The sequence below is a fragment of the Mus pahari genome, chromosome 14, assembly GCF_900095145.1.
Source record: "Mus pahari chromosome 14, PAHARI_EIJ_v1.1, whole genome shotgun sequence".
Taxonomy (NCBI): Eukaryota; Metazoa; Chordata; class Mammalia; order Rodentia; family Muridae; genus Mus; species Mus pahari.
The window spans coordinates 46,325,001-46,337,597 of NC_034603.1; the positions used below are offsets into that span (position 1 = coordinate 46,325,001).

A 12,597-nucleotide genomic window follows, 5' to 3' on the forward strand; every position below is an offset into this window, starting at 1 on the left:
GGGCTGAAGAAAAGTGCTTTCTATACTTCCCATAAAGTAGGGGACCTTGAATAACTGCAAAGATACCTTTAGAACACAGTTGCTGTTCACAAGGAGATTCCCTGGCTTAATGTCTCGGTGTAAAATGCCAGCTGAATGGAGATATTTCAAACCTGAAACAAACAAACAGAAAAACACAATTTTAATTGCAGATATTTAAAATTCCTTTTACTTAACCAGTGATCACACACAAAAAAATAAACCTTAAATAGAAACAAACTAAAAGATTTAAAATCACTCCCTAAACAAAAACTAAAGAATACTACTAAAAGCTTGGCTTAGTCCCATTCAAAGCACTGTAATTTTCTTGCAGTAAAATGTCACAGTTTGCACATGCCAGAGACAATGTCTATAATTTAAAAGATTACATAGCTTGAAGCACAGGTAAGTCTGTCAGGTCCTACAGTTAAAGCTGGTCATGCCAATATCCTTGACCTGCTCCTCAGCGTGGCTACTGGATGGAGTTCTGCTATTGATACTCCCAACCTGTGACTCTGATCCTGCTCCAACACAGAAGTCTCCATTAACCTATAGGAGGCCTTTCTTAGGATAAGCATTTCAGTGACAGGACAAAATGTAGGGACCTGCCCAGATCTGTCAGCAGCCCTAGCCACTACTGACAGCCAGGAGGGCACTTAATCATCTCAAAATAATTTGACATCTTAAAAGACTGGTTGGTCTTCAGTAGCAGTGTAAGTTACAATCTTTTGAAAAAGAATGTGGTAAAATGCATTCTTTTTCTTTGGTTTTTTTTTTTTTTTGTTTTTTTGTTTTTGTTTTTTTGAGACAGGGTTTCTCTGTGTAGCCTGTTCCAGGCTGTCCTGGAACTCACTCTGGAGACCAGGCTGGCCTCGAACTCAGAAATCCACCTGCGTCTGCCTCCCAAGTGCTGGGATTAAAGGCATGCATCACCACGGCCCAGCTGTAAAATGTATTCAACTGTAGATGGGCCAAGATTGTTTCCCATTTCCCCCTACTACAGAGTATCTACAGACTTAACACAGGTGAACTTTTTTGTTGTAATATTGCTTGGAAGACCTTGATTTTCTATTTCTTTCTAGAACTTAATTCTATGAATATTGGGAAAAATGTATTTCACCAGACAAGAAAGTGGTTTCAGTTTTAAGTAATTCTCCATTTGTCACCATAGAACTGTGGACACAGCTGATGGCTAGAGGAGGAACCAGTCATTTGCTTCTCAGCCAAGCCTGTGCTCTTATGGGCAGTCAGAAGTTACTTAGTGGGCATGTCCACTGGCTTCTCCATCTGCTTTGGGCTTTAGGGGTCATGGTGAGTGGAGTGGGACTCGGCTATGGCAGGCATCACTCAGAAAAGCCCACCAGTTATTGGCTTGAAGGATGGATGTCTTCCATTGAGAACAGTCACTTTTTAGTTATCTGATGCATACTCTGTGAAGAGCTAAAGGCAGCCAGTGGGATTTGTGACAACTGTTGGTTACCTGCCTTCCTAGATAAATCAATCCACTTGCCTGCCTTCTCTGCCCTGATGAAAATAAAAATAAAAAAATATATGGCCACCTTAAAAGCCTCTTGTTGACAGGAATATGGCTAGCATGCTCAAGGATTTGAGTTCAATACCTAGCACTTCTAACCCCCACGCCGCTTAACATCAAACACAAAACTATCAAAACAATTTTGGTTAAAACAAAAATGTCTTTGGGGAAGAAGGCTTGGATGCCAGGATAAAGTTCAAACAAAGAACAGAATGTCTCATTTATACCACCACACTGTCTTTTCCTTGATAAGGGAAATCTTACCTCGCAAAATCTGATAAAGAAAAACTTTGACATGATCCGAGCTGAGTGGTTGAGGAGAGACGATAATTTTATGTAGGTCACTCTGCATCAATTCTGTGACAACATATCTTGAAATTGTTAAGTTAAGGAGATGCCAGAGAACTGACCCCCAACCCTGTCATTGTCATCATCAGATTTAAAGGGTAACATCCATTTTTAAGGCTGGGAAGTTTGAAGACAGCTAGCTTCTAGACAGGCCGATAAAGATGAGAATTCCAGCGACTACAGGATTAAACAGTGCCTAAATTTAAAAGGATGTACAAGTTTTAGAACTGAAGTAAGCAACCAAACCATCTCCTTCCATTATTACACAAGAGAAAATTAAAAGTAAATACTTTTAAACAACAATCAGGCCAAGGCAAAGGGTGAAGATCTGTTAGTCTCAAGGTTTTGGCTAATAATGGGAATGCCCTTTAAATTTAAAAGTGGTTCATTTTAAACCACCAGCAAAAAAGTTCATAATCCATCCATCAACAGTGGCTGTGTTACTTTATAAAGCATGGTACTGCCCAAAGCACATGCAATGGGTAATTCAAATCCAAGATTCCCCCCATCAGAGCAATGTAACCTTCCACTTGGTTAATTCTGCATATTTATGAAAACCTGGTACTCTGTACACAGATGTAGTCTCAGGTTTTTGTTCAAATGACAAAAAGCTGGATGGAGATTGGGTAGCCATGGGAAGGTGGAATTCAGAATTTTTACAAGACACTTAAATGTTACAGAAATTAAGAAATCCCCTTTTTTGCTATATTTGTATTAGAATAATAGACATGCTTTACCCTGGATGTGGTTAAAAACTCATTAAAGGGGCTGGAGAGATGGCTCAGTGGTTAAGAGCACCAACTGCTCTTCTGAAGGTCCTGAGTTCAAATCCCAGCAACCACATGGTGGTTCTCAACCATCTATAATGAGATCTGGAATCCTCTCTGGTGCATCTGAAGACAGCTACAGTGTACTTAGATATAATAATAAATAAATCTTAAAAAAAATGTAAAGATACTTTTAAAAAACTCATTAAAAGTTTGCATGATGTCATGATTTAACTGGAATGTTTCTTTTCTTTCTTTTTTTTTTTTTTAAAGATTTATTTATTATATGTAAGTACACTGTAGCTGTCTTCAGACACTCCAAGAGGGCACCAGATCTTGTTACGGATGGTTGTGAGCCACCATGTGGTTGCTGGGAATTGAACTCAGGACCTTCAGAAGAGCAGTCAGTGCTCTTAACCACTGAGCCATCTCTCCAGCCCCCTGGAATGTTTCTTCAGGTAATCTTCAATTCACAGCTTAAAGTGAGCAGGAAAAGACAAGACAGAAGCAGGGCAGAATCTGTGCTAACATGTGGTACATGGTTGAAAACTGCTGCTTTCAGATGTGTGTGTGTGTGTGTGTGTGTGTGTGGCAGGTAGGGATACGGGACACTTGGGAGGCTTTCTGCTCTCACTGGTTGGTATTTCTGGCTCTTCTGACCTTTCTCCTTTCCTCCCCTCTGGATGCAGGAACATCCCAGGCTTGGTCCTCAGCCCTTTCCTTCTGCACATTCACCCTCTGGAATACTCAGGTCCAGACACTCCTTTCTTTCACACCACCAAACACAAACCTTTAGTCATCCTTGCTATGTCTCTCCATCTTTCCATGGGAAAGCCCTGCTGGCTTTATCTTCAGAGCTTAGCTACCATCAGGCCTCTTCTCATCAAGCTGCTGCTGTCTCTCTGAATGATAGCTCTAGATCCCTAAACACAGCAGTCAGCACACGACGTTTTGTTTTTATGTATACATTGGCATTTCATTTATTGTTTACAAAATAATGTTTAAGGTTTCTGTCAGAGAACTCAAGGACTCTAAATAACCAGGCCTTCAGCAGAGAGAGCTGCAAGCAGGCTGGGGACACCCTCACCCCCAGTGCTGCCCAGGTAGGAGGCGATGAGCAGTCATAGCTTAAAAAAATGCTTTTGTTTTGTTTTGTTTTTAAAGACAGAGTCTATGTAGCTCCGGCTGGCTTTGAACTCAAAGAGATCTGCTTGTCTCTGCTTCCAGAATGGTGGGATTAATTGGCACTGGTCACTTTTGACGATCACACACTAACCAAGCCCTACTCCCCTTCCCAGAGAACCAGCACTGTCATGTAGCCTAACTAACATGCTTTCTTATCTGCCTCCTGGAAAAGTGGATAGAGGGAAGGCAGGAAGGAATGCTGGGGATGGAAGAGGAACAAGAGACTTAGCCAAGTACAAATATGTGGAGTCCATTTAGAACCTGCTTCAAAGAGAGACGTTGGAGGCAACTGAGGACTGTAGGAGAACTAAACTGATGTTGTCAGGTGCCACAATGCCACACTCATTATGGTATGATGAGGTACTTAGCAGAAACACATACTTAAGCATTTATAAGTTAAGCAATGTGATTCTTGGAATCTATTTTAAAACACTCCAGCTCCCGCCAAGGGGTGGGGTGTAGGAATAGAGAAGACTGGAAAAAAATGATTATTTGTTGAAGCTGAACAATCTAAGAATTATGTTTTTATCTTTATTTTTGGTAATTTTGAAGTTTTCAAGATTTTTTTTCTCCTGAAAAACAAAAGCAAAGCAAAATAAAAAAGGGTTCTTTGGAAAAAAAAAAAATGAAATCAAGTAAATAAAAGATAAGATCTACCCAGGACCCTGCCTCTTTGAGCTAAGTCACTTTTTCTTTTAAGAGTCTCTCTCATTCCCTCTTTCTACATGCTCTTTCTGCCACACTCCCTGCCCCCACCTTGTCTCTCAGTCTGCATGGCGATTTTCCTGGCCCCATTCGTTAGGACCAGTGAACCAGCCCAAGAGCTGTCCCACCCCTAACCCCCAATAAACCTGCTATTATACTTAAAAAAAAAAAAAAAAAAAAAAAGACAAGTCCCACGTAGCTCAGGCTGGTCCCACGTAGCTCAGGCAAGTCCCACGTAGCTTAGGCAAGTCTCATGTAGCTCAGGCTGGTCCCATGTAGCTCAGGCAAGTCCCACATAGTTCAGGCTGGTCCCATGTAGCTCAGGCAAGTCTCATGTAGCTCAGGCAAGTCTCAGGTAGCTCAGGCAAGTCTCATGTAGCTCAGGCAAGTCCCACATAGCTCAGGCAAGTCTCATGTAGCTCAGGCAAGTCCCATGTAGCTCAGGCAAGTCCCATGTAGCTCAGGCAAGTCCCATGTAGCTCAGGCTGGCCTTGGATCCAGGATGCAGCAGATGACCTTGTATTTCTTATCCTCCCTTTACCTTCTAAGTAACGGGAGTACTGGTTTATGCTACTGCATTCATTTCCAGAATTTTCATTTAATTAATCCATCTTGTTGAAAATCTAAGGTTTTTGGTTTTGGTTTTGTTTTTTGTTTTTTTGTTTTTTTTGTATTTTAAACAACCTTGAAACAAACATTATATACAGCTTTATGTTAATCTGATTGATTTTTCGAAGTACAATTATAGGACATTTTAGGTTTAAAATGTAGTGAGCAATTTCTCATGCTATTCAAATCTTAAATATTAAGTACTTATTTAATATTCCTCTTTTAATTGTGTCACGCGTTTCTCCTGAAGCTTTATGTTACCGCTATCCAAAGGCACATCAATTAAGTGTGGATCCTCTCAAGTGAACTCATTTTCCCAGAAAAGAGCCCCATTAGAATCGCAGACTGTGTGAGTGAGGCGAGGAGTCAGAGACGTCGTGGATGAGCATGCTGTGTGCAGGAAAACAACCCTGTACTCTCTTGCAGGCTGCAGGATGATGTAGTGTCTTGCTGCTCCCCCCAGGCATGTAATCAGTCCTCTGTGGTTCATCTGCATCCCTGCTTTCTGAGGAGGCACCTGGTGCCTCCAATTCTTAGCCTTTTAACATCCTCTAAGAATCAACCTGTTTTCCATTCTCATTACAGTCAGCTAAGGATTCTGCTTTTTAAGTCTGAACTTTTAGTATGGTTGTAGTAAGGGATGACAGAAAGTTTCAGGCTGAAGACCAGTGACAAGTACCTGTTAGGTGTGAGCAGGAGCCAGAGACAAGAACATGGTAGTGATAAAAAAAAAAAAAAAAAAAAAAAAAAAAAAAAAAAAAAAAAAAAAAAAAAAAAAAAAAAAAAAAAAAAAGAACATGGTAGTGAGAGAGCCAATCTTGTCCTTTTCCAATTTTCTTTTCTCACGGGATTTCACACAACGAAGACTGACCTTGCTCCGTAGCCAACGGTAACCTTGGGTTCTGAACCCCAGAACTCAGATCCTCTTGCTTACAGTAAGCACATTCCCCAATCCATTTATTTATTTATTTATTTATTTATTTATTTATTTATATTTTTGAGACAGGCTCTCATGTCTCAAAAAGAGGGCCTCAAACTCACTGTGAAGCTGAGGATGACCTTGAACTCTTGTTCTTCTTGTCTACACTTCTTCAGTGCTGGGATTAAAGATGAGTACCATGCCTTGTTCATGGGATGCAACCCAGGGGCTTAGACATGCTAGTGGGCTAGCTGCTTCATATCAACTTGACACAAGCTTCTGATAAGAGGGAGCCTCAACTGAGAAAATGTAAGGTTGGGCTGCAGCCAAGCAAGCCTGTAGGGCGATTTCTTAATTAGTAAGTATATGGGAGGACCCATACCATGGTGCATGGGGGCAGTTTGCACTGGTGGTATTGCCTTCTATAAGCAGGCTGAGCAGGCCATGGGGACCAAGCCAGTAAGCAGCACTCCATGGCTACTGCATCTGTTCCTGCCTCCAGGTTCCTTCCCTGTTTGAGTTCATGTTATGACATCATGAACAGTGATGTGGAAGAATATGCCTAATAAGCCCTTTCTTCCCCAGCTTGTTTCTGGTCCTGTTGTTTCACCCTAAGATAGTAGACAAGCAATCCTACAACTGAGTCATACACTCTACCCCTTTGCTGTGTTTTCTACTGGAATGCATTTTCACTTGTAAACCTGACTTCCATAGTAAGGATATTAACCCTTCTGAATATACTAATTTTTTTTCCTAAGAAATACTAATCACAGGACAGAAATAGAAAAACACTACAATTTTGCACCAAGTTAAGCAGACACACACACAGAATTTTTGTTACTAGGTCTCACTACATGCATGCAGTCAAGGCTTGCCTCCAACTTTCATCCTGCTTCAGGCTTCCCAGTGCTGGGATTACAAGTGTGTGCTATGACTCCTGGCTTCAACCCTTGAGCTGTGCTGGCTCTCTAAGTTTCAGAGACCAAGTAAAAGAACATTACATAGAGGAAAACCAAGTGAAATGGAAGAACCTGAGCAGATGCCATGATTGTGTTCCATGGATTTGGATGTTGCTGTTCCCAGGACTCTCATGCTGAAATCCTAACTCCAGAATACTGGGAGGGAGGGCCTTTGGGAGGTGATTAGGTGATTAGGGCAGAGCCCTCATGCATGGGATTAGTTCCCCATAAAGAGGCCTGAGGGAGCTCGTTAGCCGCACAGTCCCACTGTTGTAGGTTAGTGAAGAAGGCCTTTGTCAGGCACCAAATCCATCAGGTGTCTCAACACTGAACTTCCCATCTCCAGAACAAATTCCTGCTGCTGATAAGCTATGCAGTTTCAGGACATCTTTGTAGTGCCCCAAGGGAGTAAGACAGTTGTCACGCTGAGGTTTTATTCTGAGAAAACAAGTCCTAAAGAAAGGACACACTCACTGAAGCACTTATCTTTGTGGGATGTTAGTCCTGTCTACCTACTTAACCTACAGCTCCCTTCCCCAGCACTCAATGTTCTTTTCTTGCCTTCCACACTATAGGACTGGCAGCCCAGCTGTGACACCAGAAACTTCAGGGTTAGTGCAACAGCTGGTGTGCCAGTGAGCAGAAGGACAACTAGCACTTGGTGAATCTACCTTGAACTGAGGAAGGAAAAAACGGATACAAGAGCCAGCAACAGAGATCAGAGGGAAGGGCACTGTGTGCTTTCTACTAAGGGTGACTGCATTTTCCAGAAAGTGGCCGTTGTAAACGATCAGATGTGGATGCTATACACTGAATTCAGGAACGCTCTGAGAGCAGGAAGCACCCTTACCTGCTGTTATCTGGCCACAATAGGTACTTTATAACTAAATGCTCCTTTCAGAACTAGCAGCGGCAGCAGCAGTAGAAGAAGAAGAAGAAACCAACCCAAACAAAACCTTCCTGAAAAGAGTGAAACTCCTCCACACCATTACAGACACCAAGACAAGATGAAGTTCACACCTGAACTGCAATACTGACAAATATTTCATACCACTAAATAGAGGATGACTTGAAACAAGCTGGGTCTTCCAAACTAAGACCACAGATTCATGTGCACGTTTTCTCACAAAACGGAAGCATCAGGAGTTTCTTCTGCTAAATCCAAGTAGCTATATCACTATGTCACTGTCTTCAGGGCCCAGGGACTTGAAAACCCTTCCAGACAACCTTCTAGGAAAGTGTTTACAGAGAAATTAAAATGAAAGCTTATTACTTAATTTGTTCATGTCTTGTTCATAAGAGGATGATAGACTGGGTAAGTTTTAGCTAAGCCAGAAGTCCAGGCAAAATAACAGACCTGCCGACTTTTCTGTTCTTCAGCTCACCTCTGTGAAGAAACATCTTCACTCCCTTTAATTGGTTCTGAACATATAATACTGAGAAGTTTAATATATGAGGTTTTAAAAAAATTATTAAAACAGAGAAAGTTGAGGTTTCTCATGCTTTAAGTTTAGCATAGTACAGTCTAAAGAGAAACACATCTTTATGCCATGAATGGAGCAATAAAATAAAAATAATCACACAAACAATCCAACCACCAGGACATTTAAATTTTTTCTCAGAAAACATTTCCCAAATTTGAAAATCAAGCACTGTATCTGCAAAAACCCAGAGGTAATACATACTGCATTATAAGGTTTCTGCTTTGCTCTATTAAAATCCTCTGAAGTCTCAATCCCCAGCATAATGTTTCCCAGATGTCTAAACTAGTTGCCATGCCAACTAAAGCAGCTTAAATTAAATGAGGGCCTGAAACGGCACCTGCATCACTCCAGGTCTGTTGCACATTAAATAAAACTCTCTTGACAGGGCCTCAGAGGTGCCATTAACTTGAACAGCATCTATCTGATTATTGTTTGAGTAATTTAATGAGGGTCTCCACACAAGAGTAAAACCAGGGTACTATTACCCTCTCTTGGTCCTTCTAAATGGGACAGCCTCTCTAACAGCTGGTGTACCTACTGGGTCAATGACTTGGTGATGGTCCTTTAAGTTATCATTGGGTAAAGATGACCTATAGAACCAGTGCTTAGGTTTCTAGGAGAGTATTAGCAGATTAACCATTTCCTAGATTAAAAACTTGTCATTAAAAATAAGATCATTAAAAACACACTGTGCATGGTGTGCCAACCTCAGAGTGGTTTGAACAGCCCTGCTATAAAATAAATTGCTGCTGATTGCAGCAATTAGTTAAGTAGCTCCATGAAATATGAATTTCAAAATGTACTGATTTGCTTCAGAAAAATGAAGGATGCAAATGAATAATGACAATCGGGTTTGGGAGCAGGCACCACAGTTCTCAGGCTTCTGGTACTGAGACAAAACAACAGTGTCTCTGTGTTGCTTTAAGAAGTTGATTTCGTTTTTGAGCGTTACCATTTCAAGGTTCTTTATTGCTTTCTCAAATACTGGTTGCCAGAGGATGTTACTTTAACAGACATACAAAACTAGACTGGAGAGTTTATGTTAATTAGCAGAGGTCCCATTTCCAGTCAGGACAAAGCCAAGACTACCTCACATTTCTAATTCTTTTTAAAGAGTCATTTCTATTAGTTATTTTATTATTGCATATTTGTGAATGCAGGGTGGTGGTGAGGTGGATGGAGCACATGAGTGCAGGTACCTGCAGAGGTTGGAAAGCCTGCTGAACAAGGTGCTGGGAATTTAACTCAAGTCCTCTGGAAGAACAGTATATGTTCTAAACTACTGACCCATTGCTTCAGTCCATGGTCTGAGATTTCCTGACTCCTAATCCATGCTTTCGCCACCGGAACTTGCTTTATACACCTTCAACCTTACGCTGTGAATCAAGCATCACCATGGCATGCAAATGTCATAGTTTTGTTTCTACTGCTATGAAATAACACCATGACCATGAGCAACTTGGAGAACATCCTACAGCTACATCCTGCAGGGAGATCAGGGCAGAAACCTGGATGAGGGAAATGATGCAGAGGCTATGAAGAAATGCTGGCTTGCTCAGTCTGTTTTCTTCCAAACCCAAGATCACCAGCTCAGGGCACCCAAAATGGGCCCTTCCACATCAACCATCAATTAAGAGAAATGCTCCCCCCCACACCCCCAGCTGGCCTACAGACCAATCTTATGGAGACATTTCCATTTACAAGTAATAAATATACCAGGTCTGGGAGATGTTAAGATGCCTGACACAATACTGTTTAAACCTGCTTTAATGATATTGAAGTCTGACTCTTTGCCTTTCTTTTCTTCTTTCTTTCTTTCTTTCTTTCTTTCTTTCTTTCTTTCTTTCTTTCTTTCTTTCTTTCTTTCTTTNGTTTTTTTGAGGCAGGGTTTCTCTGTGTAGCCCTGGCTGTCCTGGAAATCACTCTGTAGATCAGGCTGGCCTCGAACTCAGAAATCTGCCTGCCTCTGCCTCCCGAGTGTTGGGATTAAACGCCCGGCATTCTTTGCTTTTTCAATGCAGAACATCAAGTTGATATATCAAATGATGCTACCCTTCCGCTAGTAACTGAAAAAAGAACAAAGGTTAAAATGTATCTCAGGAGGTCTGGAAGATGGCTCTGGGGTTAAGAGCACTGCTTGCTCTTCCAGGTGGTTCCCAGCTTTAGTTCCTAGCACCCACATGGCAGCTCACAACTGTCTGTACCAGTTTCGGGGGATCTAGACCCTCACAAAGACACATGCAGGCAAAACATCAATGCCCATAAAATTAAATTAAATTAATTAATTACAAAGTATCTCAGGTACAAGTCTATTTCACTATTTCTTTGCTTATTTCTACCTCTTGAGCATCTACTGCCTGTAGTCTTGTTCATTTTATTCTGTTAGTCAAATTTTACAACTCTGAAAATTCATGAATCCATCTATATAACTTCTCCATCCATGTAAATCACAGATCACTTCATAGTCTCTATTACTTTTGAGAGAAAATAAAAATGACCGTGCTCCCTTCCCCCAACATACGTAATAAGTACATGTGTGTATAAAAAGGACAAGATGGGGCTGGAGAGATGGCTCAGCGGTTAAGAGCACTGACTGCTCTTCCAGAGTTTAAATCCCAGCAACTACTTGGTGACTCACAACCATCTCTAATGAGATCTGATGCCCTCTTCTGGTGTGTCTGAAGATAGTTACAGTGCACAGACAGCTACAGTGTGCTCACATATAATTAAAAAAAAAAGACAATGGATTCCAGGGTAATTTTTGGGCTGCAGTAAAATAGAGGGGGTTTACTGGCCCTTAATAGGAAAACAGAAAAAAAAAATATAAATTAGATTATTAGAAATCTAAGCCAAGCCTTTGATGAGAAGTCAAAGTTCCTGTAAGTCTGGAAGTCATTAGATGATAAAATAAATAAAAGCGGGTTGGGGATTTCCTTTAGAAACACAGTGCTTGCTTAGACAGGGTTAAGGCCCTGGGGTTCTGTCACCAGAACCCCAGTGCAGTGGCAGGAGTCAGAAGGATGGTTACCACAGTTAACTTCTTGGGCTTGAGGTGTTTTTCACTGATGTCATGAGCTACTCAGGGTGCTAAGGTAGCAGGACCCCAATTTTGAGGCCTTCCTGTGCTGCACAGTAAGCTCAAGCCCAGACTGTAAAACTCAGTGAGACTGTCTCAAAGTAGAGAGGTGGGGGAACAGCTCCATAAAAGAGCACATACAAGGCCATGGCTCAACCTCCAGGACCCAACAGCAGAAAGAAAGAAAGAAAAAGAAAAAAGAAGAAGCAAATATCAGTCTTTACTTTCTATCAAATGAACTGTCACATATGGGGAATTAGTGCTACATGCTCGTATTTCTCTGCAAAAGACATTTACATACCATTTTTAGAAAATCCCTTCATCTCCAGCTGCAGGGTATCTGCTGCTCAAGTCTTCTGACCTGAAGGCAACAGCACCCATGTGCATGTGCTCCCCCACAGACACAAAAGCATGCACACGGTTACGTAAAAATGATCTTTAAAAATCAGGTAAGCTCAATGGTTAAGAGTCCTGAGTTCAAATCCCAGCAACCACATGGTGGCTTACAACCATCTGTAATGAGATCTGATGCCTTCCTCTGGGGTGTCTGAAGACAGCTACAGTGTACTTACATATAATAAATAAATAAATCTTTAAAAAAAAATCATGTAAACAGAGCACCTGTAATGAAGTTATAAACTCAACCCCAATGACAGACATTCTTTAGAATAATGCACATTAAGTGCCAGTACTGGGGCTGTGGGTGACAGTGACAAAACACCACTTCCTGCCAGACTGCCACAAAGGCTGCTTAGGACAGAAGCAGAGGAAAAACAGGGTTAGAGAAGCTTCTGGGGACCAAGGAAATGAGGTGGGACAGAGAGGGAGGGGAGGGAGGAGGGTTGTTCAGAAGTAAAACAGCTCTGGATAATTTACTCTGATAGAAAAGATTATGAGAAGATTAGAAAATTAATCTAGAGCCTTAACAGTAAGCCTTCCCTGACCTCTTGCCTCAATTAAGACAAACGTGAACGATGATCAATATTTACTTAA

General features: G+C 41.3%; 1 protein-coding gene across 1 annotated transcript in view; it reads right to left on the minus strand.

The window, feature by feature from the left end:
* Window positions 1-12,597, minus strand: part of Nlk (nemo like kinase) — a 59,356-nt gene that overhangs the window by 20,293 nt on the left and 26,466 nt on the right. Inside the window, exons 3-4 of the mRNA XM_029545702.1 lie at window positions 1,817-1,923; window positions 67-152 (exon numbers count right to left, since the gene is read on the minus strand). Coding sequence (XP_029401562.1) covers window positions 67-152; window positions 1,817-1,923 — 193 coding nt within the window. The remainder of the gene's footprint in view (window positions 1-66; window positions 153-1,816; window positions 1,924-12,597) is intronic.